The sequence below is a fragment of the Metarhizium album genome (assembly GCF_000804445.1).
Source record: "Metarhizium album ARSEF 1941 chromosome Unknown scaffold_21, whole genome shotgun sequence".
In the NCBI taxonomy this organism is placed as follows: Eukaryota; Fungi; Ascomycota; class Sordariomycetes; order Hypocreales; family Clavicipitaceae; genus Metarhizium; species Metarhizium album.
The window spans coordinates 112,301-132,513 of record NW_024467595.1 but is presented as its reverse complement, the minus strand read 5'-3'; the positions used below and the strand labels follow the sequence as shown (position 1 = coordinate 132,513).

Here is a 20,213-nt window from a genome sequence, read left to right as displayed (position 1 = left end):
TGGTGCGTACATATCACGACCGCCGTCCTGGTCCAGCTGCAGCGTTGGCCGTCTCGATGCGACGCAATGCCCCAGCCCATTCCTTCACACAGACACAGTTCATGAATGCACGGGATCAGCACGTTTTGATGAATTTTTCCGTGCGCATAATGCGCCACGGCCGATCTGATAGCCCTTCTCACCTTGCCGGCAAAACATCATGGCTGAAATGGTCTGTGCCTAACATAAATCGACCTCGACCTCTGCTTTGTTTCCATCGCTGTGCGTTGTGTGTCAAACACCCCACGTGGACGTCTTGCATATTGGTCCGTCACACCAGCGCCTGAACACGCCCAAGTCCTGGAGGGCCGGACAGACCTGCTGGGGTGGAAGGGAACTCCCGCTCACAGCGGCGCATGGTTCGGTTCATCTCGAAGTCGTTGAGAGCGTAGTGTACATGTTGGATTGAGGATGGGGCGTGAGACAAAGATGAGCTATTCATTCCGTTCATTCATTGACCCTTGATCCATCGCTGGACTGTGCTGCAGAGCCCCTCGCTCAGTGCTCCGGTCAGTTTGATAGTAGATCGACTAACTATTATGGCCATGGCGCGTGCGGTCCTTTGACTTGTTTTGCACCTTTTGTGTGGCAGGGCGCGGCAGAGACGAAGCTGATCATGGGACGACTTGGGGAATCATGCAGAAAGGAGCAACTTTTTTTTAGCCCCGACGCCACTCGACGGATTGAATTCCCACGTCGAGCTGGGGCCGAGTTTAGTTGCGGGTACGGAGTACGATTTACGACGTCTGTTGGGCCAAGTTGCGTCTAGACAATTGATTGACATTGACCCCTTTGGACCCTGTGCCCGGAGCCCGGAGCTATGTCGATTTCGATCGGCGACAGAGACCCTGACAAGGAATGGAGCTGTTTGAAGTGCTTTGTCGAGGCGCAAGATGACTGCATCTTGGCCATATGAGACGGTGTGGGAGGAGAAATGGCCAAAAGAAAGCTGGGAGTCAGGGGGCCTCCAGGCTACACCTTAGACGGCCCCTGGCTTTGGTTGGGATTGCAGCAGCACCAAGAATGATTCAAGAGCGGCACCGTATCTGGGCATCATGAACAATGTGTCCGTATGCCGCATCCAGCGCGGGCTCTCGGGAACAAGTCGACGACCGCCTTTTCTATGCGGAATCGACCGTGGCAGCCAGCCTCGCCATCACCGTGACAAGACACCCGTCAGCCAACTCCGTCGGACAAGCTGCAGGCTGGACCGAATAGGCGCCAGTCCATGCCTGGAAGGGGCTTCTGGATGGGAAGCACCGAGCACTACAGAGCGGGCCAGGGTGACAGAAGTGACAGAATGTGTGCCTGATATCCAATTCCGGTGAATGGATGCCGTATCAAGCTCAAAGAGAGGCTCGTCGTCGCCCTGTATTTGCTTTTTCTGAATATGCCGCCTGATGTCGTCGACGCTGACCAGTTGGGACTCCCACAGACGGCGGCGTCTTGCGCGGATATACTCCGTACATGCGGAGTACTCCGTGCTGGGGCCGTAAAAGCGACGCCAAGGTTTGCAGATTCCGGGAAACAAGAAGAAGTTGGTAATCGTGTCTTTAGAGAGAGCGTCAGTCAGTCCGCGGCCGAGATGGGCGTCCGATGGGCGTTCGTTTCTTGGCCGCCCCCTCATACACGGCACAGAGAAGCGTACGTGATGAGCAAGGAACAGGATGAACAACGTCACACGGAAGAGGAGCGTCGTCACCGCCGGTGGTCAAAGGGCGTCAAAAGACGGCTGTCTTGGACCACGGGTGATTTGCCCACGACTTCCACCTCTCTGTGATCGGATTTTTAGTCTCCGCGGGGATGTGACGAAAGTATCTGGCCCTCTGTGCTGTATCAATCATCCTCGCCCACCACCTTTATTCCGAGTTCTAGTTGCCCCGTTCAGTCCCGGTAGCCTGATACTACGACGACGGTCAGGGTCGTCGAGGTGCCGAAGAGCCAGACAGCGAATGACGGCGGCAATACAGCGGCGCGTTGTGCTGACAGCAGAAATGCAAAAGTCTACGGAGTACGGCTCAAGCTTTGCACCTGTACTGACAATGCGGATGATATGTGAGCGTTTGAAGGAAACCTTGGCAACAGCCGAACAAGTCCTGTACCTGATGGCACGAGAGGTACAACTATGGGGAGCAAGACACATGGGCCTTCCTGTGCATCCCCCCAACCAATTGTTTCATCAGGTTTTGCATCACGTCAACGCAGAGCCTCTGGGATAGTGGTAACCATGCACGGAGTATGCGACGCCTGCCTTGGGCACAGCCCAGGTCCCTGCCTTTGCGTCCCTTGTTGGTCTGCCTGCAAGCCCCCCCCCCCCCCCTTTCTTCCCTCGCGTGTTCAAGGCGAGAACAGACGGACGACATGCGCTGTGCCTTGGCTTCTGTGGCATGGGATAGGGCCATGCAGGGTGCCCGGTGTCTTTTGTTCGGCGCACCGACCTGTAGGCATGTGAGCTGGTGATCCAGCCTTGGCTGCAGTAGCCTCATGTACGGAGGACTACTCGGCCGTGTTGCCTGACGATGTCAGCCCGGGCCCGTGTGACCACCGTCACGCATTGTCTTGGACCTGTGACGTGTGTGGCCCAAATAGAGTTATCTGCCATGGCTTGCGTCTGGCCTGTGTGATTCAGACAGAGACGGGGTCCTCTCTCACGACAGATGACTGTAGAGGCGCTGACGCGACTCTGCCGGATCGTGGCGGAAAAGTATGCTCGGTAGAAGGAGACGTCACGGTGGGACTTGACCCGAGGAGGTCGAATGCTCGTCTGGCGTCTGGGAGTCGTCGCGTGGCATCAAGTCCCGTTGTTGCTACGAGCAACGATTTGCGCGAGTGAAGCACGTCCAAGGTCAAGACCGCATCCACGGCGCTGTCGTCATCATGACACGCCAGCCCTCGTCCCGTCTCAGATACCAACTTGCAACGACTCGACGCAGATTTGGGGCGGAACCCCCGAGCCGCCCTCTCTCCCTCGGCCTGTCCCTCCGCGCAGCAGAGTCGTCAACTAAAAACAAAATACCTCCCGAGAAGCACCGCGGCGAGGGCACGGCGCAGTGCGACTCGACAGCCCAGACCGAGTCACCACAACCGCAACGCCAGCTCCCTCTCACTCGCCCACGGGGTAGCCGAACCAGACGAGCAGCGACACATGGCGCAAACCAAAGACAAACGGTAAAAGGAAAAGGAAACGGGCGAAGAGCGTTGGTCCTAGAAGCTGTTTCCGTGATGCATGACGCCTCGGGAAGCAGAGAGGGAGGAAACAAATCTGTGTCCCGCGCTACGTAACACGACACCACACACACGACACACGACACCAACAAGTCTCACGACCGAGAAGTAGGAAAGGAAGGGAAAAAAAAAAGTAAAGAAAAAAGGCGCCCCTCTGTGCCCTAGCTCTAGTTTCCCCCCCTTGTTTTTTCCTAGCCTTCCCACAAGCGCCCAATGTTACTCTCCCCCCTCGTCAATTTTCACATTTCTCCCCTTCAACTCCTGTCCCCCGCTCAATCGGTCAACGTTGCCTGCCTGGCTGCCATCTGACTGCGGTCACCCACCCCCTTACTCCTCCAATCGACCCTCCTTCGTCTTGCGCGTGCTCGAGTCCGTACCCCCCGTGCCGTGCTGGACCGTCCGCTCCTCACGCGTCAAATATCAATCAACCCTGTGCGCCATGCCTGTTGTGTGCACCGTGTGACCGGACCCCCGAGGCCGTTCAACTTCCGACAAGGAGCAGCTTCCCATCTCGGCGTCTCTCTGCCTGTGATGTGTGCACATGTGTATATGCTCGTCGTCGGGCGTCTTGGACAGCTCGGCGTGGGTCTGTTGGGCTGATGGCGGCCCTGCTTCCCTTTTCGCCTCTCCCGCCCTGCTGTCCCTGCTGTCCCTGCCTCTCTCTCCTCTGGGCTGCCCTTGGCCTTCCGAGGACCAAGCTGGGCCGGCGCCTGCCTGGCCGGCCAAGGGCTCCAACGACCCAACGGACGTGGTGACGGCTGGCGATTGGGGGATTGGCATTGGCATTGGCATTGGTGTCGACGAGCCTCGACGGGGTGTCTACATGTCCACCGGGGCATGCGGCTGGGATTCTGAAACGCGAAAAAACGCGGGGATTCCGAGTCTGAGTCTGACGGCTCTTCTCTCGCATGGTTGCGCGAGGTCGTTTCTTTTCTTTCTCCTTCCTTTGCTTTGGTTTTGCCAAGGCTGGCCTCTTTCCAATTGCGTGGCACATGATACATTACATTCATGCAATCGATGACGGCGGAATGACCTCTCCCGCCGGGGGGGAGGGAAACCGGGGTCTCCTCCTCCTCCTCCTCCTCCTCCTCCTTCTTCTTCTTCACTCGAAAAAAGTGTCCATTTCTGCGACAAGGTTCCCGACATGGGCAGCGACATGGGCAGTTCTATCGATTCGTCTACTGTACATGCATGTGTCCATGTGTCTCATAAATCAACAGCGGGGTATTGCGTCTTTTGAATGTCCTTGATGGTTTGCCTGGTCCGGGGGTTCTCCTCGAAACTGGCCCTGATCAAATCCACAATCTCATCCACGGTAAAGTAGTAGCTTAGCTTTTGCTCGCACCACAGGGCCCTTATGCCGTTGAGGTCGCTCTGCAACACCTCGCCGAGGTACTTGAGCCGCGGCCAGTTGGGCGCGTATTGGTCCGTCGTCGCCGCCTCGTCTCGAGTCGGCTCCGCGCCCCTGAGCTTGCTCGGCAGAAACAGGTCGTCCAGCGACGTTGCCGTGACGATGAGCTTGGCAATGCCGTACGCTTCGTCCTGCCCTATGGACGGCATGTCCAGCACGTCCGTGATGACGCGGTTGGCGAGCGCGTCCACGAGGGAGCCGATGGCTTGCGACCAGACTGATCGTGCTAGCATCTTCTCCCAAGTCGTTGCCATGTGACGGATGCGTGCCACTCCCGATTCGATTGCTGCTTCCGGATCGTCTTGAACGACGACGCTCTGCGAACTTCCTACCAAGTCCTGCAAAACCGTTCTCTGGACGCTCATCTCGTTGGCGTAGCTTCTGTTGGCAAAGTTCTGCAGCGTCTTGATGTCATTCTCGAGACGTAGCATGTTTCGCGCTCGCGGTGTGAGGTCCGCCCGGTCTTTCCAGGCCTCGGAGAACTTTGTGAGCTGTTCTGCAATGTACATGGCGTCGTTGTACAGATACCTGCCATTGTTAGTGTCATGTTGCAGCCGTCACGGCGAATCTGTGTAGACGGTATGCCCTACATGTTGCCACCCACATTGAGGGAGTAGTAATGGGGCGAGATGGCTCTGAACAAGGCCAAGACGAACGTGGGCAAACTGAAGAGCCCCGGCGCCGTGGACGAGACCAGTTGATACTTGTCTCCGTCCGCCGTCAAGCTAGCGCCGTCCTCCACGACGGCCCGTATGAGCTCCAAAACAGGCTCCGGCATGCTTGAAATGTAGTACGTCTCCCTGAGGACAAGCTCTCTCGTCTCCTGCGCCGCGGATTTCGTCTTTTGCTTTTTCGGCGAGGGCTTCGGGGACTCTGGCTCCGCGCTTGTTTCCTCATCGCCCCAGCCCCAAGCATCTGCTCCGGCATCATCCTCACCCTTGCCCTCGGGCTTCTTGGCTCCCTCGGCCGGCTGTTGAGCGTCGCCTTCGTCATCCCAGCCCCATGCGTCGGCGCCGTCGTCTTCCTTGGCCTGCACAGGCGGCTCGGCGTCCTGTTTCCGATCGTCCCAGGCGTCGTCGTCCCAGGCGGCTCCCCAGTCGTTCGTGTCCGCTGCTGCACCCGCTCCAGTTGTTGCCAGTTCTTTGCCCTCTGCCTCAGTGACCATGTGTTTCTCTACCTTTTCGACTTGCCTGGGCTCACCGATTCCATGAACCAGCTTCGTTCGAATCCTGTCCAGTGCAGATTCTCGGCATCGTCCCAGCCACGTCATGTGCGATTTGGTGACCCACCCCTTCAGCTCATCGAAGCCAGTGTATCCGTTTGCCTCCAGGGCGGTGCAGAATCTCTGTGCAACTTGAATGATGATCTGAAACTTGGGAATCTCAGGCAGCGATGACGGTACTGCCGGGTTAAGCCATTGCCGGATCAACCGGGGTATGAGATCCGGCATCATGAAGCTGACCAGACTGTCGAGGAGCTCTGTTGGCACTCTTTGCGCGACGAAAACCGACACCGTCTCCAGGTCCGACAGCAACGCAGCCACAGACCCGTCACTGCTTCCGGTCAATTTGAGTTCATCGCCCTCGGCCGCAACAGATCGTGGAGATTGTTTGGTCTTGTCCATTCGGGGAGAAACAAGACATCCGTCCAGGTTCCGCCAGAGTTGTTCCATACGCTCGTCTGTCTCTTTATATGCCTTCAGACCGATGACGGCGTCTGACAAAGTCATGCCGCCCTCTACGATTGGTTAAATCAAAGGGAAAAAAAAATGATGAATATAAGATTGTCGTTTCACATACCAGGGAGGGTTTCCCGGACAGATACCTTTCCCTCCTCAACATCAAACCGAATCAAGTCTTTCCAGACATTGTCGAATACGTCGTGAATACTCAACTTGAGGTCCAGCGCTCGACGGTCCAGGCGTCGAAGTATCCTGCACGACTTGCTTAGGCCGATTTGGCCGATGGCAGTCCACGATTCTACACCCGTGTCAGTATCGCATCGACCAAGTCTCGGCTGAGGACGTGAACGCGGCAGACGATAAACGTACGTTCGAGAAGACGCAGGGAGTCGAGGACGCGTCGTTCGCTCCGCGCAGCATCAACCCGACCCAACAGCTGATTCACGGCTCTGATGTCTTCAAGGGCCCCGCGAAGCTGCTGGCTGTATTGGAGTTCACGGCTGAGGAAGCGAACCTTCTCCTCGGCATGCTCGATTGCCTCTCCCGACGCGTCGGGTCCCTCCGATTGTCGTATGATTTCGTTGGCCATGGTCTTGGATCGGATAATGTCCTCCTGCAGCGTCTTGGCGTTGTCCACCCATGAACTGACATCGTCTCTGGTTTCCTCGTTGATTGTGTGAATTTCGGTCTGCCAACGTGTTAGAGGATACATGCTGTGCCCGCGCGATGTGTGATGCGGACCTCGAGGTTGGCCTTGGCCGCGGTCAGAGCGCCAATGGCAGGCCCGAGATCCATCTCGGACAAGGGCAGCAGGGACGAATCATCTGCGGGGAACAGTCCTTCTAGAGAGAAGGCGACGATGGCATCGCCGAGCTGTTGCGACTCGGTGGCCGCCGCCGCCGCCGCCGCCATGGCCGACGGGGGACGGTCCGTGAGTGTCGTCTTGGTGCCCTGCCTTACTTGGGAGCCCGGCGCCACGAAGCCGATGGTTGAATGAAAGCGGAATGCAGCGACAAATGAGAAAATCAGTGACACTGTATCATGGTGATGGTGATCTTGGTGCGGCAAGAGGTTAAGGCGAAGGGTTGTATCGACGACGGGTCGGTGTTGTGCTGTGGCGTGGATTGGGCAAGCTGTCAAGCTCGGAACCCTGGCACATGTGATTGATTCTTGGGCAGGGTGCTCCGTACCGGGTAGCCTGCGCTGCCTGGACCCCACCCACCGTGCCACAGCGCGTCTTGATTGGCCCGGGGATTGCAGCACAATGGAGGGCAGCGAATCTCGTAAGCCATCTGCAGGCTGAAAATATCACCTGACGACTCATCTACACCCTCCTCGGTGTCGAGCTGGTTATAACCAACCCGTGGTAGAGGTCGACTGGCACTGGTCCGTCTGTTCTTCTCAAGGCTATGTAGTCCGCTCTGCTCCGTCCGTCTCGTTGTTTCTGCCTGCTCGAAGAGCGTCGGGGCCATGGCGGGGTAGCTCAAGTGTCGGGTCACGGACGCAAATCAAAACCCAACTTTGACAACCGGGCTCTTACATTATCAGCGTCCGAAAGGCTTCCTGCTTCCAAGCTCGGGCCTTCTCTTCCACGAAACGTCCATCCACTGCTGATATCCCGCGTGTCGAGTGGTAAGTTTGACCGGCCAGCGGCCCTGCTGGCTGCAAAGAGTCGATTCCCCGGCTCAGTCTCACCGACCGTGTTGTGGCCGGCTTCGATGCGCTCGAGTCTCATCTGCTTCAATGTTCCTGCCATCTCGCCCCTGACCCCCAGCCCAGCCATCCGTGGTCGCGGATCATTGTTGTCCTGGAAATACCTTCTCCGGCGCTAATTGTCGTACCCTTCCTTGCCTCTCCAACTTGTACATCCCGCCGGTCCCTTTCGAGTTGGCAGAACGACAAGTCCTCAGCTACCCTGGACATTGCTAGACAGGACGAACTTTGACTTTGCCGAAGCATCTACTAACACGCCGGGGTTCTTTCGTATAGTTGACATTTGGCCGAGTACATCACCATGACCATGCCGTCAACAATGCGGCAGTCCTTGTTCCGCAAGGTCCAGCGCTTCAAGACCGACTATGCTCCGTGCACAATCACTCAATATGTATCGGAGCGGAGCGGCATGCAGGTCGTCGTTGCCGATCGACAAGGCCCCAAGATCAACGGATACTTCACCTTGGCCACGGAGATCTGTGACGATTCTGGCGCGCCACACACTCTGGAGCATCTGGTGTTTATGGGTTCCAAGAACTACCAGTTCAAGGGCCTTTTGGACAAACTGTCCTCTCGCGCTTACTCGGGCACCAATGCTTGGACAGCAACAGACCATACAGCTTACACCCTGGAGACTGCAGGCTGGGAAGGGTTTGCGCAAGTTCTTCCCGTGTACTTGGAACACATAATCCTACCTACAATTACCGACGAAGCAATCGCCACCGAGGTCTGGCATATCGACGGCCAGGGTAATGATGCTGGTGTGGTTTACTCCGAGATGCAGGCTGTTCAATTCCGCAGCGCCGAGATCATGGACCTCAAGGCACGCCGCTTGCTCTACCCAGAAAATGTCGGCTTTCGCTACGAGACGGGCGGTATGACGGAAGCCCTGCGTGTTCTGACGCCTGAGCGCATTCGCCAATTCCACCGTGACATGTATCAGCCACGCAATCTGTGCCTTGTTATCGTGGGTGAGGCGGACCACGTCGACCTGTTGCAAATTTTGGACGACTTCGAGGAGAGTATCAAGGACGACATTCCGCCCTTGGACGCCAAGTTTAACAGGCAAGTGTACCGTGAAACCACGACCAAGAGATGGCAAGAGGGCTTCCCGCTAACCCACTGGGGTCTGCAGGCCTTGGCTTGATTCAGCCCAACCCCCTGCGCTGAAAGAATCCATTGTTACTACTGCTGAGTTTCCTGAAGAGGATGAATCCGTCGGCGAGATTCTTATTGGATTTTTCGGCCCCAACTGTGTCGATCTGATTGAAACTTCTGCGCTCAATATCTTGCTCACTTACCTGTGCGGCTCGTCCGTTTCCGTTCTCGAGAACGTCTTAGTCGAGAAGGAAGAGCTTGCCAGCTCTGTGACGCAATGGTGGGAGGCGCGGCCAAACTCCGTGATTTGGCTCCAGCCAACAGGTGTCGCGACGGAAAAGCTGGAGTTTGTGGAAAGACGACTGATGGAACTGCTGAAGGAAGTTGCTAGTAAGCCACTTGACATGGAGTATATGCTGGAATGCATAAAGCGCGAGAAGCGCCAGGTCAAATTCCATGCCGAAACCTCAGAGTCATTCTACGCGACAAACATCATCACTGACTACCTTTTTGGCAAGCGAGACGGCTCAACGCTTCAAGAACTTGCAACTCTGAGCGAGTACGATGTTCTCGAGAAGTGGACAGACCAGCAATGGCGAGCTTTTCTGAGCAAATGGATGTCCGACGCCCACCACGTTTCCATCCTCGGCAAACCGTCCCACGAACTAGCCAAGAAGATGAAGCTTGACGAGGAGGCCAGAATCGCCAAAAGAAAAGGGGAGCTCGGAGCAGAAGGGCTAGAAAAGCTCGCCAAGCGCCTTGAGGCTGCCAAGAAGAAGAATGACGAGCCCATCCCTGCCGAGGTCATTGATCGATGGAGTGTTCCCGGCACAGAATCGATCCATTTTATTGAGTCTGATACTGCACGATCTGGACGGGCCAAATCAATTGGCTTGGGTACTGGTCCGGCACAGGAGACCATTGACTCTGCAACAGATGGTAAACTGCCACTGTTTATCCAGTTCGAAGATGTGCCCACCAACTTTGTGCACATCACCATTCACCTGGGCACCTCGCAAGTGCCGTTTGAGCTGAAACCTCTCTTGTCCATATTTAGCGACAACTTCTTCAACACTCACATCTTGCGAGATGGCAAGCAAGTCGACTTTGAGCAAGTCGTGATGGAACTCGAGCGAGACAGCATCGGCTACAGCATTGGATCCTCTCGCTCGCTCGGCGACGTAGACGGCTACATGATTGGCTTCCAGGTCGAGCCCGATAAGTATTCTGCCGCAGTCCAGTGGCTGCGAACCATGATGTTTGACTCTGTCTTTGATCCCCAGCGCCTTGGGGCTGCCATCACCAAGGCCCTCGCTGATATTCCTGAGGCCAAGCGCGACGGTCGTGGGATGGCTGCAGAGATTGATGCGGCTGTCCACATGGACAAGACGTCCCTGGCCGTAGCCAGGCGTATTCTGGTCAAGGCAGTATATCTCAAGCGCCTCAAGAAGCTCCTCAAGAGTGAGCCGAAGAAGGTCATTGAGTGGTTTAACATCATCCGCAAGTCGCTATTTACATTCCAGAACATGCGCCTCCTCGTCACCGCAAACATATCCAAGCTCCAAAACCCGATCGCTGCGTGGAACACTCTCGCCGAGACTCTGACGGCCCAGGAGGACATGGTCCCGATTCCCAAGTTTGTAGACCTCCTCAATGAAGAAGGCCGCAAACCAGGATCTGTCGGCGCCATCATCGTGCCCATGACCACCCTCGATAGCTCGTATTCCGTGAGCACCGCGCCTAGCATCACCTCCCTCTCGGACCCCAAGTTTCCCGCCATCATGGTGGCAATCGGCTACCTCGAGACCGTCGAAGGACCCCTCTGGAACGCCGTCCGCGGGGCCGGGTACGCCTACGGCTCTTACTTCTCGCGCAACGTCGACTCAGGTCTCCTGTCCTACCGCGTCTATCGCTCCCCGGACGCATACAAGGCCATGTCCGCGTCCCGTGACGCCATCCACAAGATTGCCGTCGGCCAAGTCCCCATCGACAAGCACCTCCTCGAAGGAACCATTAGCCAAATCGTCGTCATGTTTGCCGACGAGCAAGCCACAATGCCGAGTGCCGCTCGGCAAAATTTCGTACGCAGCGTTGTCCGCGGCCTGCCCGAGGACTGGAGCAAAGACGTGCTCCGACGGGTGCGGGACGTCACCGTCGACGAGATGAAGCGTGCCATGCAAGAGTTTATCTTGCCTTGTTTTGAGCCGGGCAAGAGCAATGTGGTGGTTACTTGCGCCAAGCTGATGCTAGAGGTATGCAATTGCGACGTAACAGAAGACGAGTTGAGAAGATTTATGGGCTAACAGCATGGCAGAATATGGAAACCGCCTTCAGGGGCATGGGATACGAGGTACAGACACGGGAGCTGAGCTATTTTCATGATGATTACGGTCTGCAGGCCGATGAGGATGGAGAAGACGAGGAAGGGGAAGAGGACGAAAATGGAGAGGAAGAGGGCTCGGAAGGTTCATATGATGATGACGACGACGAATCGGGTCAAGATTAGAGCGGTACGGTCATCACCAATTGGGCGTAGATATTGCATTTAGGCTAGACTCACATACAATGCGCGACTGTAGAGCCCTTGGACGCCATGCCAAGTTTTTGCAAAATACCTGGGTAGCAAGAGACTGGATGCTTTTTTTCTTCCAACCAACTCTCTTACCCGACACGGGCATCCAAGTCTACTTCAAGACTACATACTTCGGAGATGATACATGTCCTGTCTGTCTAAACTCCGCGTCACGACATGTCCTCTGCTCATTCTCATTCAAGCCGTCGTCCTCATAGTTCGTCACGCCCAGTGACCGTTGCAACACCCTCTTTGTCCTTCTCACTGGTGAGCGCTTCCCGTGGCTTCCAGTCGAGCGCCTTGAGACGCTCGGACAGATGGGGATGTGAGAAATGATAACTGGCATACATCCAATCGGCATCCATGGTGCTCAGATTCTGGGCGTGCAGCTTGATTAGGGAAGAAGCCAGTTGCGAGCGGAAGCCCAGACCCTTCGCAAAGTCGTCTGCTTCGAATTCGAACTTGCGAGAAAGGATGTTGAGAAGCAGCTTGATGACGGTGTCCATGGGCGAAAGGGCGTCACTGAAAAGGATAAATCCGATGATGATGGGATGAGTGGTGTGGAAGCCAAAAGCGTTGTAGAGGGACACGTTGTTGATGAAGACGGAAAAGAGGGAGAAGACGTAGAGAAGGTGGGCCTGCACTTCGGGTCAGTGAATTGAATTGCTAGTGACGACCAAGGATGGATGCTCACCTGGGCGATGCCAAAGAGACGCGTGGTGTGGCCGAGTTTCCAGTGACCGAGTTCGTGGGCGAGGATGGCAATAATTTCATTGGTTTCCGTCTTTTCGATCAAGGTGTCGTAAATGACAATGTGCTTCTTCCAGGGCAGACCATAGAAATATGCATTCGAGTGCGCGCTTCGCTTGCTTCCATCAATGACAAAGAGCTCTTGCAGGGGGAACTTGTGAGTGGCAGCTAGGTCCTCAACCTTGGTCTTGAGCTCGCCTCCCTCGAGAGGAGACAACTTGTTGAACAGAGGTTGAATAAAGATCGGGTAGGCAGTCGTGGTGAACAGCTGCAAGCCGGCAGAAAAGACCCAGAGATAAAACACAAACTGGTTGCCCGTCTTCTGGATGATCTTCAAAAAGGCGGCCAGAATGGGGGGCACGAGGGCAACTGTCAATAGATTCGTCTTGATCATGTCGGTAATGAACAGCTTGGGTGTCTGCTTGTTGAAACCAAACTTCTCCTCCAGCACAAAGGTGCTGTACACGCGCGTGGGGAGTGAAAGGAACTGTTGGATGATGACGAAGGTGAGAACGAAGAGAATAGAGTGGCTGATTTCGCCCGTGAATCTAGAGGGAGCCCATTTGAGGAGCACGTTGCCCGTCCAAGACCACAACTTTGGAAGAACATCGAACTGAATGAACGCAACGTTCTGGACCTGGGCCCAGAGGCCGGAGATGATGTCGAATTGAGCTTTGGCGCGGCCGTACGCTTGAGACTTGTCAAAAGTTTCCTGCGATATTTCCTTGGAGAGGACGGCGGGGGGCTTGGTTTGTTGCAGAATACGATATTGACGGAGGGTGAGGAAGGACTCAAAGATGTATTGACCGACAGAGAAACCGAGGATGAGTTTCTTCCAAGGGAAGAGAGGGCGGTCGAGATATCGCGCGAGGCGCTGCGATGGATTATGAGGTTAGCGAGTCGCGTTCGCGATTGCGTCATGAGACTGAAAGCTTGGAGGAGCGGGTTGAGATGCGGTTGGCTTGAGTGCCCTCAGTTGCGGTATCAGTTGATGAGCCTACCTGAAGAAAATCCATTTTTGGCGACGACAGCTACAAGCAAATCGTAGCAGCCTCGACGATCCAGTGGATTGATGGGAAGGAGGGAGGGTGAGAGAAAAGAAAAGGGAAGAAAGGCAGAGTGAGCGATCAACGTGTTGGTTGTGTGCTGTGTGTGAGGAAGCGGAGCTGAAACTGACCAGGTGTCCTGTCCTGTCTTATCGATTTGGCCCCCTCAGTTTTGGCTGCGCAGCAGTGAACGTGCAAGTTCAAGTTCCTGCGTGCCTTTGGGTGTGAGCAGGCACAGAGCACATCAACTGGTGTTTCAATGTCACATTTTGCCCGGCAAACAAGGCGAGACCTATGGTCATGATAGTGCACACATACTCCGTCCGGAGTGCGGAAATCGCCTTTTTCCATTCTGCGAATAATATTGAGCAAATTATGCAAGACAGCGTCGTGCGGGTGAGATGCACTCAAAATGGATACAGAGTACTGTGGTGAGAATGTCCGATGCGGTGGGAACCTCGTGGGAACCTCCTCCACCATCTGGCCGCGGCGGGCGTTGGACTCGACGTGGAATGAGTTCGTCTGTGCCCTTATTTACGTGAACATACAATGGCACAGTGCTGTCAGACCACGAAGCCAAGCACGGCACAAGACGTAATCTACCTGCGTCGTCTCCCTGCACCTTTTTAATTCGTCCCAAAGACGACTCTGTACTCTTGCGGTGACACCTGCGCAACGCTCACCTTGGGGATCTCCAACGGCATCTTGACTGCTAAATGGAACGCCACGGCAATATTGAGCACTCTCGGGGTCTCCTTGGCGCGGTTCATTTGCGCAGAGATACGACGCGGAGCCCCGGACATCGGCATGGCAGCAAGATGCGGATTGCCAATCGCTGGTGCTCGAAGCATCCCCAACAAGCCATCCTAATGTCCGTTGGTAGCTGCAGTTGCTTGTTGCTGATTTGGTGGCCGTTCTGGCCCGTACGGCACTGGCGCAGGCTGTTTCTGCACAGGCTGAGGCTCTTCCTCAGTATCGTCGTCGAGCTCGCTCAGTTCCTCATCCTCGCCTTCGTTTGAATAATCGCTCTCGTCGTCGCCCTCAACTCCACCTGGGTTGTCCGAATAAACGCTTTCCATGACGCTGGCTAGTCCAGGAGGGCCCTTTCGTCCCTGATGCTGCATCTGCTGTATGATGCTCATGAGTTTATCCACCTTTTTCTCGGCAGAGTCCACTTGCTTCTTCCACCCTTGACGTTCTTCGGCCATGCGGATGATATTGGCAGCCGTTGCATCTTTCTGTCTCTTGAGCGCCTCGTTCTCTTTCTCCAGCCGCTTGCCCTTCTTGGACATGTCTTCCATTTCTTTTCGGAAGGATAGGAATAAGTCATTGCTATTGTTCAGCGTATCTTCAACCTTCTTCTGTGGTTAGTCAGTTTTATGAGCGGACGTAAATGAGAATAGTGTACCTGTTTGAATTTTTCGACATAGATATTCAACTGTTTTCGAAGTTCCGTCTCCGTCTTCGTAAAAGCTTGAACTTGGGCTTGCAGATGGCGCGCTTTGCTCGCCTCGGCCTCTCCATTTTTCTTCTCCCGTTCATATCGCGATTGATGATATTGAACCTCGATCTCTTTTGTCCGCATAAGTGAATGGAAATGCAGCTCACGCAGCTCATATTGTTCGATGAAAGACTTGAACCTGACACGAAAGCTGCAACGACACGATATTAATACCGGGCTACCCAAGGGTCAGAAACCTCACCTATACGATGTACTCACAGTTCATCTACTTCCATGTCCACTACCTGTTTTCGCGGGGTGTCTTTCTCTTCCTGGTAGCCTTCCAATTTCGATAAAAGAGTGGCGTATTTCTCATCCCAAGAAATGTTATTCCGCTTCTGCGTGGTTTGGAGTTCTTTGTTCTCATTCTATTCCAAGCCTTGCATTAGTGTACTGTCTCCATTCGATCCTGGTCCGCGATGGGCTGGTCATGATCTAACCTTCATCTTGTTATTGTCTCGCTGTAGCTCACGACACAGCTTTTCAAGCTTCTCCTTTAACCCCACAGTCTTGCCAAGTTCGGTTCGGCTAGTATCTCGCTCCTTTTGAAGGGTATCGCCTCGCTTCTTGTTCCTTTGGTTCTCCTTTTCGAGACGTCGCATATCAGCCAGGAGTTCACTGGAGCGTTTCGTCAGGTGGTCAATCTTCTGCATATCGTCCATTTTAGCGACCTGCTGCATCAAATCCCGATTGGCTCTTTTGACTTCTCGCTCTGGATGGACAGAGGGCACTGGTTAGCATTGAGAGATACAATAGCCTTGAAGAAGGGGCCACATGAGACTGGAGGCGCGCAAGGGTTCGTTAGAACTTACCAATTTCGAGTTCTTGGTCCTTCTCTCCAGCTGCATCCTGCTCCAGCTGAGAGATACGGGCCTGAAGCAAACGTGATGCTTCTGACGAGTCGATGGCCTTCTTTCCCTTCCCCTTCCTCCCTGGTATAGGCGCAGAATGGACGTGGCCATCGTGACCATTAGTCAATGCTGGTTCTACCTGACCCGAAGGCATGACGTTTGAGGTGTACTGAGGCCTTTTGTATGGTCACGGGTGCAAGAATATTTCAAGATTTGCGCAACATGGAGGCCATAAATTGTGTTCGAGAAAGGATGATGACCCGTGGAGTTGGCGTCGACGTTTCGCCCGGTCGCGTAGGCTAGCAATGAATATGCGACGAGGCGAAACAATCGGTTCGTTATGGTTCGGATCAGTCCGTGGAGTTGGTCGGAACTCAAGGCCGGTAACCTGAATGGCCGCGTTAGCAACCTTTGCGGTGATGTGATGTGAGCAGGTGCTCTGCCCCTGCATGCATGCAGCCCAATCAAGCTGTGCAAACAAGCGAGTTTGGAGCTTTACTGAGCATGATCGATTACTAACAGACTCAGAGACTTGCGCTTCCGAGGAAGATCAGACTTGGGCAAGGTGAGTGAGCAGCGGTCTTCGCACGGATGATGATGAAGTCTATTGTCTATTGCGTGGGCTTCTGGGTGCAGTTTTTACTGAAGCCGAAGAAAAGGCATCGAGGTATGCCGTTAGTACATTAGGGGAACGTCGCCTGCAGACTTGCGAGGTTTGTTAGCGCACTATCAGGCAATGCATTGGATAAACACTGCCCCAACACTCATGTCAGGCCATCATTCGCTGGCAATCAGCCTGAGCTCCACTGAAGTTCCGCCGAAGCCGTCATTACGGAGTACCTTGGAGGATATCCACACATGTGCAGTTACTGGTAGGTTGTATTACGTGACCGACATGACTAAGTATCACAAGCCCCTGGAATTTTTAGCTTGCATTTTGGATGCAAACTTAACACACTCGAGCATCGTCTTCGCCAACGCTGGCCGAGCATTCCAGCCTTGCCATTGCCATTCTTTACCCTGGTGCGACCCACACGATTTATTCTAGATGCCGCGGATGTGTTTGGGTATTTGAGCGACATTTTCTGTTGTATAGTATTGTACTATTATAGCTATTCGCTCGTATTCATACAGCTCTTCGCAGACTCTAGTCATCATGCTTCGAAATGCTGCCCATGCAGCTCGCAGAACTGTTACAGAGCTTTCGCAATACCCGAAGCCAGGCGACAAGCTTCATGGCTTCACCCTGATACGATCTAAACATGTCCCTGAACTGGAACTGACGGCACTGCATTTGCAACACGATAAGACCGGTGCCGACTACCTCCACATTGCTAGAGAAGACAGCAACAATGTCTTCTCCATCGGTTTCAAGACGAACCCTCCCGATGACACCGGCGTTCCGCATATCTTGGAGCACACGACTTTATGCGGAAGCAAGAAATATCCCATCCGCGATCCATTCTTCAAGATGCTACCCCGAACCCTTTCCAACTTCATGAACGCCTTTACAGCCTCTGATCACACCTTTTACCCGTTTGCGACCACAAATGCCCAGGATTTCAAGAATCTCATGTCTGTCTATCTAGATTCAACCCTGCATCCACTGCTCAAGGAGTCTGACTTCGCCCAAGAGGGATGGAGAATTGGGCCCGAGAATCCTCTCGGAGAGACCGATGAGAGCAAGAAGCTGGTGTTCAAGGGTGTGGTGTACAATGAGATGAAGGGTCAGATGTCGGATGCTGGGTATCTTTACTATATCCGCTTCCAAGATCACATCTTTCCGGACATCAACAACTCAGGCGGCGACCCTCTAAAGATTACCGATTTGACTTACGATCAGCTCAGGAGTTTTCACGCCGACCACTACCACCCCAGCAACTCCAAGTTGTTTACCTACGGTGACATGCCCTTGAACGACCATTTACGAGAAGTGAACGCGAGATTGAAGGTGTTCAATAAGAAGGAAATCGACGAAACGGTCCACCAGCCGATCGAACTCGATGGCACCCGCGAAGTGACACTCAGAGGCCCCATGGACCCTCTTGTCGACCCTGATCGTCAATACAAGAGCTCAGTGTCATGGATCAGCGGAGATACCGCTGATGTCGTCGAGTCTTTCTCGATCGCATTGCTCTCTACCCTGTTAATGGATGGTTATGGCTCGCCCCTTTATCGCGGTCTCATTGAGACGGGGATAGGGACTGACTGGAGCCCCAATGCCGGATACGATAGCTCTGCCAAGCGCGGAATCTTCTCAATTGGCCTTACTGGGGTTCAAGAACTTGACGTTCCCAGGCTAAAGGAAACCGTTCAAGGGATACTGAAAAAGGCTCGTGACAACGGCTTCGACAAGACCAAGATTGATGGCGCCTTGCACCAACTGGAGCTGTCCTTGAAGCACAAGACTGCCAACTTTGGATTCTCTATGCTCAACAGACTGAAACCAAAGTGGTTCAACGGAACTGACCCCTTTAGGTCTCTCGCTTGGAACGATACCATTTCAGCGTTTCAGGCGAAGCTGGCTAAAGGCGGCTATCTCGAGGGCCTCGTTGATAAGTACCTGCTCAACGACAATACTATGATATTCACCATGGCTCCATCTACCGCCTTTGGAGAAGAAGTTGCAACGGAAGAGCAACAGCGCCTTTCATCTAGGATTGCCGATGCCATTCAGACCGCCGGAGGAGAGGAGGAGGCTCGAAAGAAGTTTGAGCAGCAAGAACAGGAGCTTCTTGTTGAGCAAAACAAAACCAATAGTGAAGATCTCAGCTGCCTGCCGACTGTCCATGTCAAAGATATCCCAAGAACGAAAGAGCCTGTGCATGTGCACGACGAGGTACAAAATGGCACGGCCATTCAATGGCACGAGGCACCCACGAATGGTTTGACTTATTTCCGTGCCATCAATACCCTGGAAAACTTGCCCGACGATCTCCGGGAGCTTGTTCCTCTCTTCACAGATAGCATTATGCGTCTTGGAACCAAGGATATGACCATGGAGCAGCTCGAGGACCTCATCAAGCTGACCACTGGAGGAGTCTCTGTCGGATACCATTCCACCCCTTCACCTTCCAACTGTCATGCATCTAGCGAAGGGATCATTTTTACTGGCATGGCTTTGGATAGAAATGTCCCCGTCATGTTCAATATCCTGCACAAGCTGGTCGTCGAGACGGACTTTGATGGTCCTGAAGCAGCTCTCCGTATTCGACAGCTACTCCAAGCCTCCGCAGACGGTATTGTCAACGATATTGCTTCATCGGGCCACCGCTTTGCCGTGGGCTATGCTGAGTCGAGCATCACACGGAGTGCATGGTTACGCGAACAAGTCGCCGGACTGTCCCAAGTGAGACTGGTAACCCGGCTAGCTGGCCGCCCAGAATCTGACAAGTTTGAAGACGTTATCGACAAATTGAAGCAAATCCAACAATTTGCACTCTCAAGCAATAACATGCGAACTGCAATCACCTGCGGCTCAGAGAGCGTAACGCAAAACTCCAATTCGCTCCAGTCCTTTATGAAGATTCTCCCTCGAGGTGTTTCGGATTCAAAGAACCTAAAGCCGCGGCGCCTCCCTACAGACTGCAAGACTTTCTTTCCCCTCCCTTATCAAGTGTACTATGGAGGCTTGTCTGTACCGACTGTGGCCTATACCGCGCCCGATGGTGCACCGCTTCAAATACTCTCGCAGCTCCTCACCCACAAGTATCTGCACCACGAGATTCGCGAAAAGGGAGGCGCATACGGCGGAGGGGCCATGCACAAGCCGCTCGATGGTCTATTCGGCTTCTACTCTTACCGTGACCCTAATCCCCAAAACACAATTAAGATTATGCGAAATGCAGGCAGGTGGGCTGTCAGTAGAGAATGGTCAGATCGTGATCTGGAGGAGGCCAAGATTTCAGTCTTCCAGGCTGTTGATGCCCCCAAGGCTGTCAACCAAGAGGGTATGGGCAAATTTCTCTCCGGCATCACCGAGGATATGCGACAAAAAAAGAGACATGAGCTTCTCGACGTGTCAAAGGACCACGTGAAGCAAGTTGCGCAGAAATACCTCGTAGACGCAATAAAAAAGGGCGAGGAACGCATGGCTTTCCTCGGCGAGCGTCAGCCATGGGTAGACGAATCGTGGAAGACGCAGGAGATGAATGTTGCAGCTGGCGAATGATTTTGCAACACGCAAGGTCCGAGCCGGGACGAGGCACGAGCATGCATTGAACATCTCTCGCAGCATTGGTTGCCACGGAAGCACTGCTAGTGCCCGATGCTACGATCCGTGGATTTCTACAAGATGACGATTGGCCAAGCACGTCATCGCCCTGA

The 20,213-nt window shown here is 54.2% G+C and overlaps 5 protein-coding genes across 5 annotated transcripts; 2 read left to right on the top strand and 3 right to left on the bottom strand.

The window, feature by feature from the left end:
• Positions 1–4,470: 4,470 nt before the first annotated feature.
• Positions 4,471–7,268, bottom strand: MAM_06466 (uncharacterized protein; the record flags this gene model as incomplete). The annotated part of the gene is made up of 5 exons (XM_040825264.1): positions 4,471–5,203; positions 5,266–6,412; positions 6,475–6,654; positions 6,726–7,044; positions 7,098–7,268. The coding sequence occupies 5 exons, from the start codon at positions 7,266–7,268 to the stop codon at positions 4,471–4,473; spliced, it is 2,550 nt and encodes an 849-aa protein (XP_040676691.1).
• Positions 7,269–8,370: 1,102 nt separating this feature from the next.
• Positions 8,371–11,673, top strand: MAM_06465 (Metalloenzyme, LuxS/M16 peptidase-like, metal-binding protein; the record flags this gene model as incomplete). Its single annotated transcript, XM_040825263.1, has 3 exons — positions 8,371–9,140; positions 9,205–11,419; positions 11,482–11,673. 3 exons carry the CDS (start codon positions 8,371–8,373, stop codon positions 11,671–11,673), a joined length of 3,177 nt encoding a protein of 1,058 aa, XP_040676690.1.
• Positions 11,674–11,951: 278 nt separating this feature from the next.
• MAM_06464 (Peptidase M48) lies at positions 11,952–14,344 on the bottom strand (the record flags this gene model as incomplete). The annotated part of the gene is made up of 3 exons (XM_040825262.1): positions 11,952–12,377; positions 12,434–13,363; positions 14,219–14,344. 3 exons carry the CDS (start codon positions 14,342–14,344, stop codon positions 11,952–11,954), a joined length of 1,482 nt encoding a protein of 493 aa, XP_040676689.1.
• Positions 14,345–14,401: 57 nt separating this feature from the next.
• Positions 14,402–16,041, bottom strand: MAM_06463 (Taxilin; the record flags this gene model as incomplete). Its single annotated transcript, XM_040825261.1, has 5 exons — positions 14,402–14,896; positions 14,944–15,187; positions 15,256–15,404; positions 15,477–15,748; positions 15,849–16,041. 5 exons carry the CDS (start codon positions 16,039–16,041, stop codon positions 14,402–14,404), a joined length of 1,353 nt encoding a protein of 450 aa, XP_040676688.1.
• Positions 16,042–17,043: 1,002 nt separating this feature from the next.
• Positions 17,044–20,058, top strand: MAM_06462 (mitochondrial presequence protease; the record flags this gene model as incomplete). Its single annotated transcript, XM_040825260.1, has 1 exon — positions 17,044–20,058. The coding sequence occupies one exon, from the start codon at positions 17,044–17,046 to the stop codon at positions 20,056–20,058; it is 3,015 nt and encodes a 1,004-aa protein (XP_040676687.1).
• Positions 20,059–20,213: the final 155 nt, after the last annotated feature.